The sequence below is a fragment of the Choloepus didactylus genome, chromosome 9 (assembly GCF_015220235.1).
Source record: "Choloepus didactylus isolate mChoDid1 chromosome 9, mChoDid1.pri, whole genome shotgun sequence".
Classification (NCBI taxonomy): Eukaryota; Metazoa; Chordata; class Mammalia; order Pilosa; family Megalonychidae; genus Choloepus; species Choloepus didactylus.
Genome location: NC_051315.1, coordinates 55,901,212 through 55,923,240, shown reverse-complemented (window position 1 = coordinate 55,923,240; position 22,029 = coordinate 55,901,212). Strand labels below are relative to the sequence as shown.

At 36.1% G+C, this 22,029-nt stretch overlaps 1 protein-coding gene across 3 annotated transcripts in view; it reads right to left on the bottom strand.

The window, feature by feature from the left end:
- The window catches only part of XIRP2 (xin actin binding repeat containing 2), a 310,207-nt gene extending 288,590 nt beyond the window's left edge, over positions 1-21,617 (bottom strand). For all 3 annotated transcript variants that reach the window (XM_037849930.1, XM_037849929.1, XM_037849928.1), the window contains exon 1: positions 21,213-21,617. In XM_037849930.1, coding sequence (XP_037705858.1) covers positions 21,213-21,617 — 405 coding nt within the window. The remainder of the gene's footprint in view (positions 1-21,212) is intronic.
- Positions 21,618-22,029: the final 412 nt, after the last annotated feature.

The window sequence follows — 22,029 nt, the reverse complement described above, 5'->3', positions numbered from 1 at the left end:
TGTGAGAAAGACTCAACCCATTATTGCTGGCTTTGAGGATGGAGGAAGGGGTTGTTCCAGTTTGCTAATGCTGCCAGAATGCAAAACACCAGAAATGGATTGGCTTTTATAAAGGGGGTTTATTTGGTTACATAGTTACAGTCTTAAGGCCATAAAGTGTCCAAGGTAACACATCAACAAATGGGTACCTTCACTGGAGGATGGCCAATGGTGTCTGGACAACCTCTGTTAGTTAGGAAGGCATGTGGCTGGAGTCTGCTCCAAGTTCTGGTTTCAAAATGGCTTTCTCCCAGGATGTTTCTCTCTAGGCTGCAGTTCCTCTTCAAAATGTCACTCTCAATTGCTCTTGGGTGTTTGTCCTTTCTTAGCTTCTCTGGAGCAAGAGTATGCTTTCAACGGCCGTCTTCAAAGTATCTCTCATCTGCAGCTCCTGTGCTTTCTTCAAAGTGTCCCTCTTGGCTGTAACAAGCTCACTCCTTCTGTCTGAGCTTACATAGTGCTCTAGTAAACTAATCAAGGCCCATGCTGAATGGGTGGGGCCACACCTCCATGGAAACTATCCAATCAGAGTTATCACCCACAGTAGGGTGGGGCGCATTTCCATGGAAACAACCTAATCCAAACGTTCCAACTTAATCCCCACTAATATGTCTGCCCCACAAGATTGCATCAAAGAATATGGCTTTTTCTGGGGGGACATAATATATACAAACCAGTACAGGGGTCATGAGCCAAGGAATGAGGGTGGCCTCATTCCTGGAAAAGACAAGGAAATGGATTCACCCCTAGTGCCTGCAGAAGGAACCAGACCCTCTTGTGAGACCTGTGTGGTACTTCTGATCTCCAAAACTGTAATATAATAAATCAATATTCTTTAAGTCATGAAGGTTGAGGTATAGTTTGCTATGCCAGCAACAGAAACTAATACCATTATTTAAATTGGAACTTGGTCTGAAATACTAAAGTGATGCTTATCTCACCTGTCAGTTGCCATTTTTTTACCCTGTTGTTTCTACTCTGGCCATTTCTTTAATTTTTCATTGTTAGTTCTAGAATTAAAGTCTATCCCAGTGAAAAGAAACACAGACAAAGAGGAAAATACTAGTTAGTTTTCCTACTTGATAATAACCACAGAAAAAATAATGTTGAATAGGAAAACATTTCAAACTGATGGTAAGCATGAGTTTTTAAAAATCATATTCTCACTCAATGAGCCATGCTCATCTTTGCCTTCCATTACCATGAACAACTGGGAATTGATTATCTAAAACAAGCAATGTTCTCAAGATGTTGAGCTATTGCTGACTACATTATGACTGGTGTACTATGCCTGCTGGGTCAGTGGATAGCTACTATTTTATTTATTTGCAGACTGCTGGGCCACATTTTTAAGCAGGAAAAACATTGCACAGGGTTGATGCTGTCTTTTCTCTATAGTCTGCCTACTGAGTTAAGTTCTCAGGCAATGAAATCATATTTTCTTTGGCAGGAAGTAAATATTCAAGATAACCCGTATCAGGAAAAAATCCTGTAAAAAGCTTAAACAATAAAAAGATGCAAACTAAAATGTGACTCTGTCCTGTCAAATATGATACTAGTGTTAATGTGATTCTGAAAGACAAAGAGTTGCCACTTAATAAGTGGATTTTGTTATGTAAGGCAGATTTATCTGAATATTTCCTATAAAAATAGAGATTATTATGGGTAGCCCCTTGCTATTTTTGAATGCTGCAATAAATAGACAGTAGTGCACAAAGATTCTTTTTAATAGCAATGATGAAAATGATAAGTGGCAGCAGATTCAAATGGTAGCTATTTTAAATCAAAACATACAGTGTTCCACAATTAAGTAGGCATGGATTCACAGATTATTGCTCTGGTCAAATTTCAATGATAGATTATTTACAGTTATTGCAATAATAAAGGAAGGCAGGTAGGCCAATAAAAATTTTATAAAGAAATTTGAGAAGAGTGTTTTCAATATAAAATGGGCAAATATATAACCCCCAGAACAAATGAGATACTAGAAAAGTACTTCAGAAAACCAAAAAGCTCAGGTGATATTCCTTCAAATCCTACATATGTAATTGTCAAATATATAGGATTGCTTCAAAATAGATTTATTTATTCAATAAACATAAGTTGCATGATTGCCATGTGCCTATCTCCCTGTTAGGTACTAGGCCGCCCAAGATGAATTTTGACATAATCTTCTCCCATGAGATGTTGAGGGCTAAACAGACATATATACAAATATTTTCAGTATTAACACTAGGATATGCATTTATTTTAAAGATAGCCAGCTGGAGCAAGTTGAGTTTATTATGATATTTGGAGCATCTACTAAATCACAACAGATGAGAAATCAAAATTATATTATAAACTAAAAAGCTCTATAAATTTGGTGTCCTTTTGCAATTCCCAAAATATACCTAGCCACTAAAAATACAATATTCCTAAATGCATCAGCAGTCATTCAGTAATTATAGGGGCCTGAAGAATTTGTGATCTGAGAAAGTGAAAAGCTAACTTAGAAACTGAATTTAATGGCGCAATGAAAACTTTAGAAGTCTTTTATATTAAGTATTAAATGGTTAATCTCAAGACCTCCCTCAGATGTTCCAAAGAACAAAAGTGAATGCCGGCTGACAGCTGTCTAACTGCAGAGTTGACAAGATTTTTGATAAATATAGCTACTACCTATTATATCTGAAAATACAGCCTGTAATCCTTTTACTGTAGAGGAAAGCACTTGTAAGCAGGGCAAGCCTAGAGCAACATATTGGGGAAAGGGAAGAGGAAAGATAAATCTATTCTCTGTCAAAGTTGTAGCAATCCTTCATATAAAGAAACAGATTCACTGATTCATTTTCTGATTAAGAAACAAAATATAAACTCTTTTCTTGACTTTGTATTAAGGAAATTAAGAAATCAACATTTAAACATTAATTCTATTAACACTAGATAATTTCTGAACTTAACTAGTCCATTTAAACTGGAGAGCAATCTTATTCTCCCATCACTATTGTACTTGGCATTATAAACCATATTTAAACCCAAGAGTGTTATGCAGGCCCAAGTGCCACAGAATTGGGTGCTGAGAGAAAGTTGGGTGTACATGGGCTGCTTGAGGTGGGCTCTGTTTTATGACAACCTACAAACAGGGGTATTGGGGCAGAAGGGAGCCTCTTCTCCTTCAACCCCCGTCCCTAACCTGCTTGTAATGACAGAGGAGAGAATTGTGATGGGAGGAAGAAGCTGTGTGCAAGCAGTCATGCACGCCCCACTCCCACCCCCCAAATATTGGCATACATATTTTTGTGATTAGAATTATAATGGAAGGAAAAATGATTTTCAAAATTATTTAGCAGTTTAAAAAAAAAGGCAAAAATGACAACATTTGGTATCTGTTTATACAAATAAAGTTGCTACAAGTCCTTGGTTTGAAGCCTAGCCAGAAAAGGCAAAGACTCAAATAGGGGCATATTATTTCAGCACTACAGAGTGGTGATGGTTCTGAAAAGTATGGACTCAGCTCAAGAAAGATACTAAAATATGCCCTATGAAACCCACAATTGTCAAATCTGCCTTCCTAATCCCAAGTGCTAATTGCAACAATTGGACAAAAAACAATCAATGACACCTGTCTCTCTTATAGTTGCTAGAACTCCCAAATGGGTCTACTAATCATATTCCTGATGTATCCATTTTGTCTCCAAAAAAGATGTGAAACATCTGCAAAGGAAGATAATCAAAAATATTGTCTGACTATCCAATGTGACCCCTTAAAATAGCATCCAACTTCTTCTCAGGGCATACCTGTCTTTCCTTAATCTGGTCTAGCTGACTCATATTATGTCTTTGTCATGCATAGGTTTGGCCCAGAGTCTTCCTTAGTCTCCCAGGAGTACCTTAACCTTACCTCCTGCTGCTAAGCTGTGTCCCGAACCCTCAAGGTTAGGCACAGTCTGTCATTTCCTACAGTGATAAACAGAGACTATTCTCTGTTGCTCCTGAGGGCAAAACTTTACTCAAAACATGGATGTTCCCAAGGGACACCTACTCCACATGAAAATTAATCGTCTAAGAAAGAGAGCCTCCTGGCAATAGAAAGAACTGCTTTGCAAACACAGGATCTCTGAGAAACTAGAAGTGTTTGAGTACAAGTTGAGCTGTGTCTGTCAAGGATGTAACATTCATTCTAAACTTGGGAGGAAGCTTGACTCAATGATATCTGGGGCTCTTCCTCCTTTAAGTTTCTTATCATTCTAGCTCAGTTATTTTGATTGACATATCTTTATGGGAACTGCACGTCTGTTGTTTTTAAAGATTATCTATTTTGGAAATGGATTTGCTAGTTAAAAGTCAATATAATCTTCTCTTGCTGGGAGAGGACTTATTAGTAATATGAATGTTAAAATTGGAATAATTTCTTTGGAAGAATTTATAGTTTTTAATTTCTACATTTGGAAAAGCATCTCTCAGTAGAGAATGATGAATAAAAAAGATCTCATTAGATATATCCTATTGAGGCACCTCTGATCAGTATGCCAAATAACTCCAGCAAGAACTCTTGGTAAAATATGCTGCTATAGAAAAGGTGTTTATAGTAAACTTGTTTTTAATTTCACATTTACTTTTGGCTTGCAAACATTGAAAATCATTTAGTATAGGGTTTTTGTTTTGTGTATGTGTGTGCTTATATAGCTTTTATACTCTGTCTACCACTCCTAGGTTATTATTACTGTCATTACAGGAAAACAGGATCTGTGTTTCTTAGCACTGCATACTTCCTTCATTTCCACCCCCTCAGGCTCTTTGAAAAGATCAAAATGTTACCTACATAGTTTTTCTTTCTTTCAGCAGCAAAGAGTCTCAGAAGCTGAACATCCTTGGGGACCAAAATCTTTTTTTATTCACTGATAAAGAATACGAAAGAAAATATAATGAGTCAGCAACAACTCTATCAACGAAAGTTTTACTCTGAGCATTAGAAATCATATTATTTAGCTGTATGTGCTATAGATCCCTGGTTACCTTTCTGCAGAGAGAGAGAGAGAGAGAGAGAGAGGGAGGAAGGGAGGGAGGAGGAGGGAGAGGGAGAGGGAGAAACTATTTGGATTTCAAATTGGCTTACTTTTAATGTTGTGTGTGTGTGTTCAAGTGGATGTGCATTTATATTTATTCTGAATACATCATTTGCTTAATTTACTTTCTACATTGCATTAGAATCTTCAAATATTCAAAAGTCTGGGGAATCAAATATGCAAAAAGGAAATTTGGACATTAGCACAAGATAATACTTTTTGCTAGCCAAGAAAATCTTTCAAATCCATAGGTGGCCAATATACAAAGGGCATCAAAACCTGAGAGCCCCTAATGCTCATCATTGCACTTTTGATGCAGAGTTGCAAGAAGATGCAGGAAATATGTTCATACTTTCCTTTATGCCTGAAATATTTCAGAGTTTAAAAAGTGTAGGTAACAATTAATTATTACTTAACATCTTCTAGAGTAGGGAAAACAGATCAACAATAGCAATAGCAAAATGTCACAGTAAATTATGGATGAGCTACCTGAGATGGTGATGGGCTGTAGGCTGGTTGCAAGTCTACAGTTCATGAGCTAGAACAACGTGGAGATGAAAGCTGTCTGAAACCAGCTGCATATGCAGGCCACTGTGTAATAAAGCACTGAAAAAATGGAATACATATTTTTTATTCCAAGAAGGCAGTTTGCCCTTAGGGGTGCTGGTAGACATAGCTTGAAGCCAAAGTAACACCAGGCTTCAGATTTTAAAAAGGTCAATAAAAGCAATATTAATGCTTTCATATCTGATTCTTGCACAATTTCACCAGTGTCATCCATGAGACAAAAAAGAGTTGCAAGACAGGGTTTCTAACACAAAAAAGCTGACACACAGACACTGGAAAGATTACTTAGGCTGGGCTGAGCATATGCAAGGGACAAAGGATACCATGTTATCAAATACCTGCTTGTCAGTGAGCAGAAGGAATGCAGCTTTAGGCAGTTCAGACTGATGAATCGCTATAAGTTTATCCTGAAGCCCAGTTCAAAGGATGGAATACGAATACACATGACCCAGAGAGTAGACACTGTAAAGGAAAAGCTCTTTTTAACAAGGACTTTCCATATGTCTATTCCTGGGTTAATTACCAAACACTACCCCATGCTCAGCACCCTATTAAAAACTGTGGAAGAAAAGAAAAGAAAGTGATGTGTTTCCTACCTTATAATCATGGTGGATTGTCAAGGAGGGTGATGGAATAATTTATCATCCCGATTGGGACACTTTGGAGAGTGGAAAGGAAACTACTAATATTTTTGCTTGGGCAATGTGGAAAACAGGACTATTCCTAGCAAAGCAGGACATATGATTGCCATGTAGAGGAGATATATGTACATCCATGCTTAAATAATTTGCCATAAACAAAGGAAGGCAAACCAATGCCAAAAATTAGAATAAAAAATCAAGAATGGTGAAAAATTAAACAACTCAGCTTAGCATCAACTGGCACAAGCAAGAGATGATAAATAAAAAGAGAATGTCAATTCTGAAATATTATCAAGACATCATAATTGAAGTGAACTAAAGGATCTGCTTACAGGCCTAATGAGGCCCCAGGTAGCATAAAGGTGTGGACAGGTATCTGTGTGCAATAGAGAAATGGGAAAAAGGAAGTTGAGTAATAAAAAAAAATGTTAAATAAGAAAACCCAATCCAGTATGCTTGAGAAGTTTCTTTTGGTCCTATGCATGCTGACAATTAGTCTCACTAAATGTGCTCAGCATTCATGACAAAAAAATCACTGCAAGAAGATTCATGTTGCATTGCCTTTTCTGTCTCTAGGAACTGCTGCTTGGACACATTCCAAGAATAGAAGCAGGCAGCATAAAAAAAGAAAGTTTAGGCACAGTCCTCCTGAGGCATTAGTCTAAAGAGGAGAGGTGAGAGACAGACTGGTATAAAGCAGCAGGCCTCTAAAACACCTAAAACCACGAAGGAGATCTTATAGTGGGGGAAGGTGGGTCCAGTGAAGGAACCTCTAGAGCACTGTTGCCCAATAACTCTCAGCGATGATGGAAATGTTTTATATCTGTGTTGTCTAAACAGTAATCATGAGCCACACACAGCTTTGAGAAATTGAAATATGTCTAACGTGACTAAGGAATGGATTTTTTTTTTTTGTTTTAGTCTTTTAATTAATTACAATTAAAATAAACACTTTGGTAAGTGACTCCATAATTGGCAATACAACATAGTAGCATAGCTGCAAGCACATGATATGGAGTACCCAGACTACAATTTTGGAATGCTGTGACTATTACTGAGATCAGGCTTAAACAAAAAGGGTATACTCTAGAGGGTGTAAGATACTAGAGGAATGGGTATTATAGCAACCCAGATAGGAAATGACCAGGGCTTAGGCTCCAGAGGAAGTAGTGGGAAATGAAAAGGAAAAAAAAGAAATTGAGGGCTGTGTATTTGAAGGACAATGAGCAGAACAAATTATCAGAGAGGACTCCCAGTCACTGAAGACACAGTGCTGTCATTGAAAAAGTAGGGAATTTGGGAAAGAAGTTGACTTAAATGGTAGCAAATGAGTTCAGTCATGGACATTTGTAGTTTTATGTAGCTGAACAACATCCAGATGTAAGTGTTCAGAAAGTAGTTGGAAACTTGGGGACAGAGCTTAGATAAAATGGCGAGACTTGAGATAAATATATCAGACTACATAGAATCAAAAATTGAAATCACAGAAACATAAGACTGAATCTGAGAGACTATCTGCAGTAAGAAATTGGAAGAATGGAGAAGCACCAAAGACAGAAAAACAAAGTTAATTCCTGTTCATCGAATTTTAAAATTTGTATTTCATCTTGACCTCCTTGCTTCTCTCCAGCTGCCTTCTCCAGCAGCTTCTAGGCTTAAAAAATTTTCATAGCTAGACTTTTCTCTAGATTTTGATTTTATAAGAAAGATAATTAATTTTGCCTTCTAATGAGCATTAAAATAAATAAATGTTCAAATTATTCTTTTATTATATTATTATTTTTTAAATCTCTCTTTTTAAAATTATATCCAAATATCTTTCTTTGGACTCAAAGTGCACTAAATCCATCTCTGCCTCCACCCTCAATCACAGAAGGAAGAAAGCAATAAGTTAATTATAAGGATTTTCCTTCAAACCAAATCATCCATGGTTGACTGCTTTCACTTATTCGTGAAGCTCCTTGTTAGTGTGAAAGTTGTTTTGCAAAAAGTTACCTGTTCATTGGACTAGAACATTTTGACTTACTCTAATAAATAAGGTGAAATATAAAAACTAGCCTCTTCAGTGATTAAAAGTAAGGCTTCTGGACTTACCCTTTCTGGGCTAGATTCTTTTCAATCACTTCCTCACCGTAAGACCTTATTCAAAAAGGGTTTACTAAGCCTCTGTTTTCTCATCTGCATAAAGGTTGTTTTGACAAAGTTGAACTCATAACCTTTAGCTATTATCTTTTTTCAAAATATTTATTTTATTTATACTATATTTTATCAGAACTAAGATAACATTAATTAAAACACATACACACACATCATTGTTTTATTTACCACTGACAAACTATGAAACACCATTAACTATAAGAAGCATGTCAATTTCAAAGGTGCTGTGCCAGTTTGGATATTTTATGTACCCCAAAACTCCATGTTAGTTGATGCAATCTTGTGGGGGCAGACATATTAGTGTTGATTAGATTGGAACCTATTGATTGAGTGTTTCCATGGAGATGTGACTTAACCAACTGTGGGTGATGACTTTGATTGGATAATTCCCATGGAGGTGTTACCCTACCCATTCAGGGTGGGTGTTAATTGGATCACTGGAGTTGTATAAAAGAGTTCACAGACAGAAGGACCTCAGAGCAACTAACAGTGACATTTTAGAGCAGCTGCAGCTGAGAGACACGTTTTGAAGATGGTCGTTGAAGCTGACACCGACATTTTGGAGAATGCCATTTTGAAATGCAACCTGGGAGCAAGCTTAAGCCAACCATGTGCTTTCCCAGCTAACAGAGGTTTTTGGACGCCATCAGCCATCCTTTGGTGCAGATACCCTATTGCTGATGTCTTACCTTGGACACTTAATGGCCTTAAGACTATAACTTTATAATTGAATAAACCCCCTTTGTAAAAGCCAATCCATTTCTGGAGTTTTGCATAATGGCGGCATTAGCAAATCGGAACAGATGCTAATGTAAAAAAGACTGCATCTTAGAATTGAGGACATATGGTAATGTTTGTGACACTCAACGTTTAAGGGTTGCTCTGATTTCTGGCACTTTCTAGGATCCATTCACACTAGAAACACAGCTATGAGAGCCTGTATGAAAATAGACAGCATGAATTCAGAAGGCATCCAAAAAGCAGTATTTTAAACTGCGGGTTCCACATTGAGATAGACGTGAGTTCAAATTTCTGCTTGATCACTTTTCAATAGAGCAACTGTTGGCAACTTATTTAACTTCTCCATCCTTTATCTGTAAAATGGGAATAGTGATAGTTCCTGTCTCCTAAGATGACCATGAATATTAAATGGGATAATGCCTACAAAACCCTTGGCATGGTGCTCGGCAAATACATGAGGCCCAGTAACTATTACTTGCTAGCCATGAGTGGCAGCACGGTGCCTCTTCCTATAGTGACTTGGGGGAGGACCAATGTTAGGATGTCGCAAGGCATTCAAGTATAACCTTGAGAATTCACAAGCCTTGCAAAAAAGGCTCTGGCCTCAACCCAAAGGGCAGAAATACAAAGTGGAAACACAATTGCTTGTCTTTGATAAGTCTTTTTAGAGACTTTGGCTCACATCCCATGCAACCACTCAATTTTATCTTTAAACATGAAAGGAAAAAAAGTGTGTGTTACTCTGTGTGTGTGTGTGTGTGTGTGTGTGTGTGTGAAAAAGAGAAAATTTAGTCTGTGGTGTGCCTTTTTTTTTTTTTGGTAACAAACTTTCTTTCCTAGGAGAAAATCATTGCTCCTCATGTCCAAAAATGAAAGTAAAATGGAAAAGGAACAGATGTTAAATTATAAAATCATTATGATCAGAAATGGAAATATTTCTATATTATCTTTATCATTAATTAGAAAAAGTTTCTGACATGACTGGTTCTAACCAAGGTTGAACTCAGAGCATTTTGATTAATTTAAATGTATACTCCTGATATGTTTCTACAGTTTGGAGAGAAAAAAAGAGAACTGCTCACATTATGATGCATTGCCATCATTTAGAGCAATTTGTCTCATGGCATACCATAAATGACTTACATTGACATAAAACAAGTTAGCACATGATTAAATATCATAAATCTTCATATTTGCTAGTTGGTATAGATGAGAAACATTAATGAAGCTTGAATATGTTTCAGGTGTTTGAAACTCATTGCATTCACTCACCACTACCCATTAAACAGATACAAAAATATCTTTCTGAGTAGGAAAATGTGTTAACCATTTGCTTCCCATATGAAATAAGTATGGAGTGCTAAATAAGTATGAAAATAAGGGCACAGTTTGGTGCCTAAAGGCTCCTTGAATCCAGGAAGAGGGTACCAGAATGACTGTACTGGTTGTTTACAGTCATGGCCATTCTGAAATGTCAGTGTCTGCACTGTACTCAATGTTTAATATCTTAAATTTAAACACTAACAAAAGATCCAACTTCAAAGTTCAGAGAAAGGGCTTCATTTTAGGAACAAAAAGAGGCAACTACACTAAAGAAGGCTCTATTGTGTTAATCTTGGGGCTTGCTTTGCAGCAAGGAAGACTAGACTGGAGAGTCCATGGAGTTAAGGAAGATGACCATCAGAGGACCTACCAGCTCAAAAAAAGAAAGAATCTTTAAAAGCAATTGAGATACCCACCAAAAAGAAATAATTGATATCCCTCCAAAAAGAGGATGAGTGTTTTGGTGTTCTAGCAATGCACAATGGAGATAGAAGCTTGCTGTCAAGTCAGCAACAGAAGGGCAACAGATAGTTATAGCTCTTGGAGGTAGAGTTTGAGATGAGAGATAGTTTGGGTTTCTTAAGCTTGATGCAATGACTGGGAAGGACTAGAGATAAGACAGAGCCAAGGGTTTAAACAATAATAATGATAAAAATTACAACTACAACAACAAACAAGACAAGGACTCTACTCCTGAAAACGTAGTAAGAACTCAGTAAGTGGAAATGGAGTATAAATTTAATTCAGATCAAACCATAAAGATATCCATATACCTAGCTTCTGAATTACTGAATAAGCTCCCTAAATTCTCCTCAATAGGAAGAGAATTAACTGCACAGATACTGAGTTTATAAGCAGGGATTAAATGGCTGAAACGTCAAAGGTTTAGAAGTATAGAGATGGGGAGCTAAGGATACATTCTACCAGGGGATATAAGAATAATAAATCTTTTACGTTTAATAAATCTTCTACCTCATCATGCTAAATTTCTCAACAAAATCATAACCATTTTTAAAAATATTTATTTTGAAATAATTTTAGACTTACAGAAAAGTACCAAAAATAATATACAGAATTCCCATATTCAAGTTTTCTCTAATTTTAATATTTTATTTTACCATAGTACAATTTTGAAATCAGGAAATAATCAGACCTTATTTGAATTTCATCAGCTTCCCAAATAATGTCCTCTTTTCTGGCCCAGGATCCAGTTAGTGATCCACACTGTCCTCCCCTTAGTCTCTTCCAATGTATGGCAGTTTCTCAGTCTCTATCTATAGTGACCTTAACACTTTTGAAGAACAGTAGCCAGTTTTTTATAGAATGCCCTTCAATGTAGGTTTGCCTGGTGTATTTTCATGAGTACATTGAGATTACATAATTTTGGCAGTAATACCACAGAGGTGATATTTTGTCATTCACAATATTTCGTATCAGGAGCACATGATATTAATTTGTCTTATTACTGATGATGTTAACTTTGATCACTTAGTTAAGGTGGTTTCTGCCAGATTTCTCTACAATAAATGGAAGTTTCTATGTCAGGCATGTTATGGAAGAAATTCTTGTGTTGACTCCTTTCAGGTTGGCCTTTGTATTTTTTAGTGGTCGACTTTTAATGATTGAATTTGAAGACTCTATTTAGAAGTCATCTCCATGGCCCTTTATAGGGTCTAAAGACTGTTATTCTCTCTAGAAGTCATCTCCATGGCCCTTTATAGGGTCTAAAGACTGTTATTCTCTCTATTTAATCACTCTTCTTAAGGTAATGTTTTCTTTACTTTTTGCTTTATCTTATCCTGATTGTGAGAGGATTCTCCAAAAGAACCTCCTGGGACATAAAAATCAGCAATAGCAGGACAATGAAGGGGAGAAAAAGTTGTGCCTGGGACTTATTAAATTAATTCAGTCCATGAGTATAAATGTTGGATAAACATCTTGGGAGGATAGTTGGGGTAAAAGAAGTGGGCTCACAACAGAGGCAGCAGAACTAGCATCAGTATCCCTGGAATACAAGGGTGAACATCTTCACTAGCCTCTGAGTAAAATGCCAACTAAAGCCAATCTATGAACGGAGAGCAGTTTTCCCAGCTGAAAGTGAGTCAATATTGCTTAACATCTTTCTATGGTTACTGACACTAAATTCTCTAACAATGTTATTTTGTGACTGCATATATCACTGTGACACACAAATGAGATGAGATGGCAATTCCTTCTGAAAATCTTAGAAGCCATGCAAATGTGCTCAGTTCGGAATTTTGCCATTAGCTTGCAGAGCTATTTTTTTCCAACTAAAATAAGACACTGGACAGGAGGCAGTAAAATAGCAAACATTTAAATGGGTAAAAATGACAGCCAAAGAACACTAACATTATTTTAAAAAACAAATGATACCATTAAGAAAACACAATTAAAAAAAAAAAAACAACCCTCAGCATTATGACCATGCTTGCAGTGTCCTTGAGGTCTAGATTTTATTCATTGTGTGTGTGTGTGTGTGTGTGTGTGTGTTATGGATGTATAAATACAGCAAACACTTTTAAACTATGTAAATCTCCCTCTTTCGGATTTTGAGTTCTTAAATGTCAGTGACTTTTTCTACTAATGAAAGAGAACAACGAAGTTGGCAAACATATCTCTGTCTAGGGTTTTAATAAATGACGCTATGAAACCTATGATTTAACAATTGTAGTTCTTGGTCTCGTCATTTCAAAATAAGGTTGTAGTTCATGTTGGAAAGTTTCAATAATGTTTGTTCCACTGATTGTTCAATAATATCTCTTCTAACTGGGGCTTTTGCAGGCTGAAAAACTAAGGTGTCCTCAGACATGAAAGAAAGACTTCACCCAAACCACATTCCCAGGTGTAGAAAGCATAGAGTGTATACCTCTCCTTTCATAGGGATAAAATAGAAGCACACTGAGATAAATATTTTCCCTAAGGACAGCTATTGGGATATAGAAGTGATATCAGAGGAGGGGTAATAGAAGAAATATTCATACAGTGCTACTTTGGTGCTATTTCTTAAATTTCATTTGTAGCTATGTCTTAAATACTTCTGCTCTTTCAGGTGTTATGTCATCTTACTTTCACAAAAATCCTGGGCCATATTAATTTCCCCAATTTGTAGATGTAAAAACTAAGGATGAAGGAGGTAAAATAACTCATCAAAGTTTACACAATGAGAAATAGCTAGGCAAGGGTTTCCAACTGAACTTTCGTTGCCAAATAATTATGCTTTTATATGCAATATTGAAATGAAAACTCTGATTCTGTATAATAGGCTCTTTAACCAACAAGTACTGAACTATCTCATTAGCCTATTTACTTCAACTCTACAAAAAAACTACTTCCCAATTTTTAGACAAAGGAAACATTATTTTATGCCTTCAAAGAGCTCTAAAACTGTTCCCATAGAAGAAATCTTTATTTAGCTTTGTAATTTTGAGAGTTTGGTGGACAGATTTTTCAGTAATCAATTTCAAAACTGTAGTAAACTGTCTTAGTTAATGCTTTTGCAAAATACATCATGCTTGAGAGAAATTATCTCAGAGACACTGATGAGAGAGGAGGGTGGGAGATGGTCAGTGAGAAGGCTGTGACAGAGTTCTTTCTGAAGAGGAGGAGTGCTTGTGCTCTAAGATGGGAGATAAATTAATCCCTGAGTCCACAAAAGCCTGGGTTTATGGAGCAAACATGAGTTAAAGCATCTAAAGAAGTGCTTGTGTAGTGGAATCCAAATTGCCAGCCATGGTTCGCCTGTGTTTTCAAATGCCTGATTTTATGCAGAACTATACAGATAGCAGATTGGTCATTAAATGGAAAACCAGAGGCTGTTATTACTGGAGAGAATGAAAATAACATATATGGAACACCATATATAATTCACTTATATGCTGTTTAATCATTGATGTACATGTAGGTCCACTGTCTCTTAGCTTTGTGTCTTCATTTTCTTCAAGTCTCCAATCACATGATAGATCAAATTAATACATTCTAAGCCAGAATAGCTAGGATAGGGTGACTGTGCTTCCTGTTTTTCATCAGGTCTGTTTTAAACATCCTTTTTCAGAAACTTGGAGCCTAAGTAAATGATAGATACAGTCTCTGTTGGCATATTAGGTGAATTCTACCTCAATGAGTAGGTTTGGGGGAAAGATTTTAACTATTCATTAAAAATACAAGGAACAATTAAATAATCTACACCATTTGGAGTCTAAGAATCATGAATGGAATAAAGGCAAAAATAATTAATAAATAGAAGCAAGAAACCTGTTATTCAGTGGGAACATATTAAAGGTTGAAGGAATTCTTTAGGGAGGTTTGCTCAGCGGCATCACTGTCCCAACTGTGTGGACAGCAAGTTGGAGCTTCAATGAAGGAGGAACTTACACCTTCCTGTTCTGCTCCAAATTGGTCTTAAACACTGCTCCTATTTAGAACTGACTAGCCAGAGTTAAGTTCATTTTATTTCAAAATTGCTTCTATATTACACATAAATTGAATCATCCACAGAAGAAATACATGAATTGAGGCATGTGTGCCCCACGTGCTTTGCATGTCTTTGTTCCTTTTAATCTTCCTTTCATTAATTTTTCTTTTTCTCTCTTTCTCTCTCTCTTTAATTTTTGACAAAATTCCTCTCCTTCTGATGTGCACAACAATCATAATTAAATTCACCTTTTATGTGACTTCGTGTTACATATCAAATATAGAACATCCAAAACTTAGATTAACATTGCTCGATCAGTTAATATTACAACACGCACACCATCAACTACAAACAGAAGGAAGTCAAAGACCTGGTTTTGAAATATAGGAATGTGTTCATCAGGTAAAAAAGAGGAAACCTTCTCTAACATCATAACTACCCAACCATTCTTTAGCCTATCAAAATTTCTGCTTTTCTCTTATAGATAAAGGTAACCAAACAGCCTTGTGAGAATTGCCTTGTGGTCAGCAGCGGGGAAGTATATGGTGAAACCCAGATAGGACAGATAGAGCTAACAATTCTCAACAGAGAAGGAAAAGCTTACCTTAGAGTTCTCGGTTAGATTCTTATTGCTGCTATAAAAAAAATAACACAAACTCTGTGGCTTAAAACACAAATTTATTATATTACAGTTCTGTCTGAAATCAGTTTCACTATACTAAAATCAAGGTATAGGCAAAGATGTGTTCCTTCTAGAGACTCTAGTGAAGAATCCATTCCCTTACCTTTCCAACTTCTAGAGGATGCCTGCATTCCTTTGCTCATGGTCCTGGATCACTCTGACCTCTGCTTCTATCATCACATCTCCCTCTCTGACTCTCTGTGACACTCCTGCCTCCCTTTTAAAAGGACCCAGTTTTTGACCAGGATAATCTTCCCATCTCAAGATCCCTAACTTAATCACATCCACAAAGTCCCTTTTGCTAGGTAATGGAACATATTCACAGGTCCTGGGGATTAGGATGTGGACCTCTTTGGAAGGTCATTTTTCTGGCTACCATGATAAGTATCCTAAGTGTAGCTACTTAATGGAATCTGTGAGAAGAACAAGACATGGATTTTGTCCACAATAGTTTTCAATGTGAAACCTTTTGTTTGCATACCCCTCGTGATGTTTGCATTCATTTGGGCTATATTAAAATATCCTGATCCTTCCAAGTATTTAAAGTTGCCTGTGTTTGATTGTTTGCAAAAACGGCTGCAATTATGCCTCCCTGCTCCCCCGTCAAGTCTACCCCTTTTGCGAATGTCAGTTTGCAGCTACTCTCATCAAGAGGTGAAATCTATTTTAGTATTCCTTTAATAGGGCTTGTCTTACGACTACATTGACCCATAGAATGTGGAGAAGTGAAGTTGTGCAAATTCTGAGCCTATGCCTGAAAAGGACTCATGCACTTGAAACCTTGTGCATAAATGTGGGCAACTTGCTTTAGGGAGAGAGACAACATGGGGTAGAGGTGAATCACCCAGCTGTGGCCATCCTAAAAGGATAAGACTCTAGCTGACCTGGGAGCTGACCATAGATGCATAAGTGAACTCAAAATAGACTAGATGAATTGTCCAGTTAACCCAGAAACTTATAAGCAAGAATAAATGCAGATTCTTTAAAGTCACTAATTTGGGGGTAATTTATTATACAGCAAATGCTTACTGATACATTGCCTTACATAATAACTATTTTTATCTTAGTATTACACGTGAATGCACAATTTTCTCTGAGATTTGTAATCATATAAAAGATGCTTGTAAGTTTCTCAAAATTCTTTTAAAATCATGTTCTATACTATTTATTTGAGATAATGCCTGTGTAAATTTATATTTTTGAATTATACTTTCTCATGTACATAAAAAATCTGCAGTTTAAAAATCCATTCTAAATTGTATTTATTGGCTGTTTTACAAAATGATAACAATAGGTGTGTCACTATTGGAAAATTATAAAATGTCAGCAAGCAAAATTATTTTAAGAATTACTCATTAATTTTCCCTTATAATAATATTAAGACAAATTATTGCAACAAAGTCTCCGGGATTTGATGAATATATTTTAGGATTTGGTATCTCTCCTTAATGAGTGCACATATTTGAAGAAAATATTAGTAAGAGTCTTTAAGTTCCTTTTTCTAATTAACAAAATAATTTTTGAAACCAAAACTATTCTTAAGTGGACTTATAATAATTAACTAATGGATATATATTTCTCCTATGAATGCTAAAATGTTTTAAACAAATATATATAAATATATATTATATACTTATGAACATATATATGTGTGTATATGTGGGTGTATCATATTGTATACCTTTAAAAAATCTGTAAACTCTAGATTGAACTCTGATAATGAACAAAATAAAATTCTAATCTAGTGCTGGTTACTGGAGAGTTTTTTCTGCAGCAACAAGAAAATGCAATTCATTGTTTCTTATTGTCAAAATGATTTGCTAATTGAAAGCGGTTTTATTATTTAAAATTATTTTCTGCCCTTGCTTTAAATGTCATAAATATTAAATACATTTCCCTACACACCAACATATAAGTGGAGAATCTCCATCAATATAACAACTCAAAGTGGCAGTATGGGTGTACCAGTTTGGATGTATTATGTCCCCCAAAACTCCATGTTCTTTGATGCAATCTTGTGTGGGCAGACATATTAGTGTTGATTAAGTTGGAACATTTGGATTAGGTAGTTTCCATGGAGATGTGACCCACCCAACTGTAGGTGATAACACTGATCAGATAATTTCTATGGCAGCGTGGCCCCACCCATTCAGCTTGGGCTTGGATAAGTTTAATAGAGCCCTATATAAGAGCTCAGACAGAAGGAGCTTGCAGCTGCAACTCACAGAGACATTTTGAAGATGGCCATTGAAAGCAGAGTTTTGCTGATGCTTTGGAGGGACTAGCCCAGAGTTTGCCCCCAAGAAACTGACACAGAGACTTTTCAGAGAATGCCATTTTGAAACATAACCTGGGAGCAAGTAGACACCAGCCATGTGTCATCCTAGCTAAGGGAGGTTTTCCAGACACTATTGGTCATCCTCCAGTGAAGGTACCTCATTGTTGATGCCTTACCTTGGACACTTTATGGCCTTAAGACTGTAACTGTATAACCAAATAAACCCCCTTTATAAAAGCCAATCCATTTCTGGTATTTTGCATAACAGCAGCATTAACAAACTGGAACAATGGGTAAAAAGAAAATATATTGTTTAAAAAAAAAGGGTTAAGGATCATATTGTATAAAATGGCCAAGCTTTAGGGTGAAATATATAATCTCAAATTTAGTTGAACTAGAATTCTTTTCACATGCCTAATAACATAACATGCTTCATTGAAAGAAAGAAAGCTAATTCTCCATTGGCTTCTCATTTCTTTTTCCTTTATTTCCTATTTTCTGGAAGATATATAGAATTTATACAGATTTTTCACAAAATTTTTAATACTCATTTATGTAAAACTGATTCTTAAGTCTATGTGTGTCTGCTGTGGATGAAGAATTTATATAAATGCACAATCCGAGTTTCAAACATTTAGGGAAATACCATAGTATGACAGAGTACCTAGAAAATATTGTATTAAATATACTAAGCAAATTTTATGTTTGCATGCCAAATGGTGTTTTTATATGTCTGACATTTTTCAAAATTATTTAAATCATATCAAATCCAAAACCACAAACAATGCAAATAGCAGTATTTTCACATTTCAAACAGAAACTCTTATTAATGCTTTGTCTTTTTAATATTGCCTTTAGGCAGCTACATGTTATCCACAAGAGGAGAGTTTATATTATAAGATTTATAAGGAAGATTTTTCTCCACTTGGCTATTTCTTCTGTCAGTTATCTCGGGTAAATATCTGTAATTGTTACCCTAAAGTCAATGCAGATTGAATGGAAACTATTTTCTGTGGCTTTACTTCACTTCCTTTATAAAGATAAAAATAAATGCCACTATAAATGTCTATGTTGAATGAACCCCAATCCCTAGACATCCAAGTAAAAGGTTTATAAAAGGACATGAAAAGGATAACACCTATAAGATAAAAAAAAGGAAAAGCCTTGGAATTGTTAATGGATTTTTAGATATGACACCAAAAGCAATAGCAACAAAAGAAACAATTGGTAAGTTAGACTTTGTCAAAATTAAAAACTTTTATGTTTCAAAGGACATTATCAACAAAGTGAAAAGACAACTGACAGAATGGGAGAAAATGATTATACATCATATATTTAATAAGGGCTTAATACCCAGAAAATATAAAGAACTCTAACATGTCAATAACAAAAAGATAACCCAATTAAAATATGGGCAAAGGACTTCAATAAGCATTTTTCTAAAGAAGATATACAAATGGCCAATAAACACATGAAGAGATGTTCAACCTGATTGGTCACTAGGGAAATAAAAATCAAAACTACAACAAGATCCCACTTCACACCTACTAGGGTGGCTATTTAAAAAAATAGGAAAATAAAGTGTTGGAGAGGATGCAGAGAAATTGGAACCCCCGTGATTTACTGGGAAATGTAAAATGGTGCAGTTACTGTGGAAAGTAGTATGGGATTTTCTCATAAAGTTAAATACAGAATTACCATATGACCTAGCAATTCCACTGTTAGGTATATACCCCCCTAAAATTGAAAACAGGGACTTAAACAAATGCTTGCACACCAGTGTTCATAGAAACATTATTCACAACTGCCAAAAGATAGAAACAACCCAGTTATCTATCAACAGATGAATGGATAAACAAAACATGGTACATGTACACAGCGGAATATTATTTAGCTGTAAGAAGGAATGAAATTCTGAGACGTGCTACAACATGGATGAACCTTGCAAACATTATGCTGAGTGAATAAGCAAGACACAAAGCAAACACTGTGTGGTTTCATTTATATGAAATATCTAAAAATAGCAAATTTGTAAAGACAGAAAGTAGATTAGAAATTACCAGGGAATGGGGAGAGAAGGTAGAGGAGTTGTTGCTTGGTGTATAGAGCATGTTTGTAAATTTTGGAAATTTTAAAATAAAATTAATTTAAAATATTAAAACAAAAAGAAGAGAAAAACATCTCAACTGAGCAGTCAACAAAAAGATGCCTTTTTTGAGAGAGATCCTCTAGTTTCAACATAACCTCATAACATAACTTCATATCTCTTATTCTCATTAAACTAATTCTAGACAGTTGATGTGCAAGAATGGTCTCACTGGATTAACTACTAAATATGTCCCATTAGGAAACCTGGGAACAAGTATTAGCAAAATAATTTATTTTGAAAAATTTCCTATTTCTGTTATGAAGGCTAATTATACAACAACAAGAGTAGGACTGAGTACTTCTTGATAACTACACTAGATGAAAAAAATTATCAAAGCGTGAATTTGCTTCCCAATGGACAACTTGAGATCATTTACTCATTCTTTATAAAATTCAACTATAATCGCTCTCATTTAGGTCCCTAATGAGTATAATAATTTCAGGCAATTCCAGTTTAAATAATAGTTGCTTTTAATTGATAAGGGAGGTATAAATGTGGCCTTAATTAATAATCTTGCCAATCCTGTTTCCTGCATTTAATTAAGTGCCTCCTTTAGCTAGTAGACCTCTTTCACATGTAATACTTTAGTCTACTGTAATCACCTAGGCATGACCATCATCATCTATCCCCAAATATTCCAGACTCTACACAAGATTCCTGTGAAGTAGCTGATTAGGACATTTATATACAGAAGATTAAGTGTCATGAAGCTTTTGAAGGAATAGCAGTTTTAGGATTAAAACCTAAATCTCTGTGTTTCCAAAGCCTTCACACTTGTTCCATTTCACCGTCATTATTGATAAAACCTCACTGAGCTCCTGCTAAATGCAACATCATTTGTTAGATGTTTGAAGTACAAAGAGTGGTAATAAATTGTCCCTGCCTTGAAGGAACATCCAGTCTAGGTGTATACATGTGGCACATACATAAAGAAACAAATGTCACCATAAGAGGGCGTATCAGAGCTGTTTTTGTGAGAGTGAAAGGAAGTCAAGTTCCACAATAGAGGATGCCATATTACACAACTGCTTCAGGGTGTCTGTCTAGAATACAAGTCTGTCTAGAAAAACATGACATGCTCAGAAACAAACACCAGGTAGACAAACTACCTAGCTTGTCAACTGTAAGCTGAGATTTCAGTCAATGGCTCCTTACCTTTCGGTTATGCTCAGCTGGTCCAGGTGCTCTGCTTCCACTCCTAGGAGCCTCGAACACACTCTTCAGCTCATCAAGGGCAATGGAGAAGCACTCGATTCTGCGACGACCACTCAGGGAATCCTCCTTCAGCACTTCCGGCTGGCCATCTTCCTGCAAGTTATCACACTTGTCCTCAGGGCTTTTCTCTGGCACTAAGCTCAACATTTCCCCTGAACTGCAGGGAATACTTGGGGGATCTGGAGGTCCAGAGGCTGTTACTAATTCTCCTTCAAGTAATTTGCTTTCTGGTGGTTGGAAGAGCTTGCAACGGCTGCCCCCAGGACAACATTCACTGTTCTGGTATTCGCTGGATTCCCATTTCTGTCTCAGGAGGTTCAGGGAGCCTTTCTGCATTGGGAACATGGATGGCTCCAGGTTGTCCTGCAACATCAATAGTACTTTTGTCAAAAATAGGCTCAGGTATGGGAGTCACTTTCACAACACCATATTTTTGGAGGAGTGCCAGCTCTTGAGGTCTGTGTCTCAGTGTTGAAATCCAACTGTGCTCTTGACTTGACCCCACAAAGCCATGTCATTTAAGATAAATTAGAATTGGAGAAGACTGACTGGACAGCCACAGACATTTGGATGTAAAGAAATCAAAACTAAGAAAACATAATTTTCTCCCCTTTTCCTTATATGGAAAACAGCCAATAATTATTTACAGTGTAAAACTTAGACAATTTTCATTATTTGCCTACTATATTCTGAGCAAGGGCAATTTAACAAACCTAACAATAAAGCAAAAGGTTTCATTTTCTGCCAGTAACAGTTC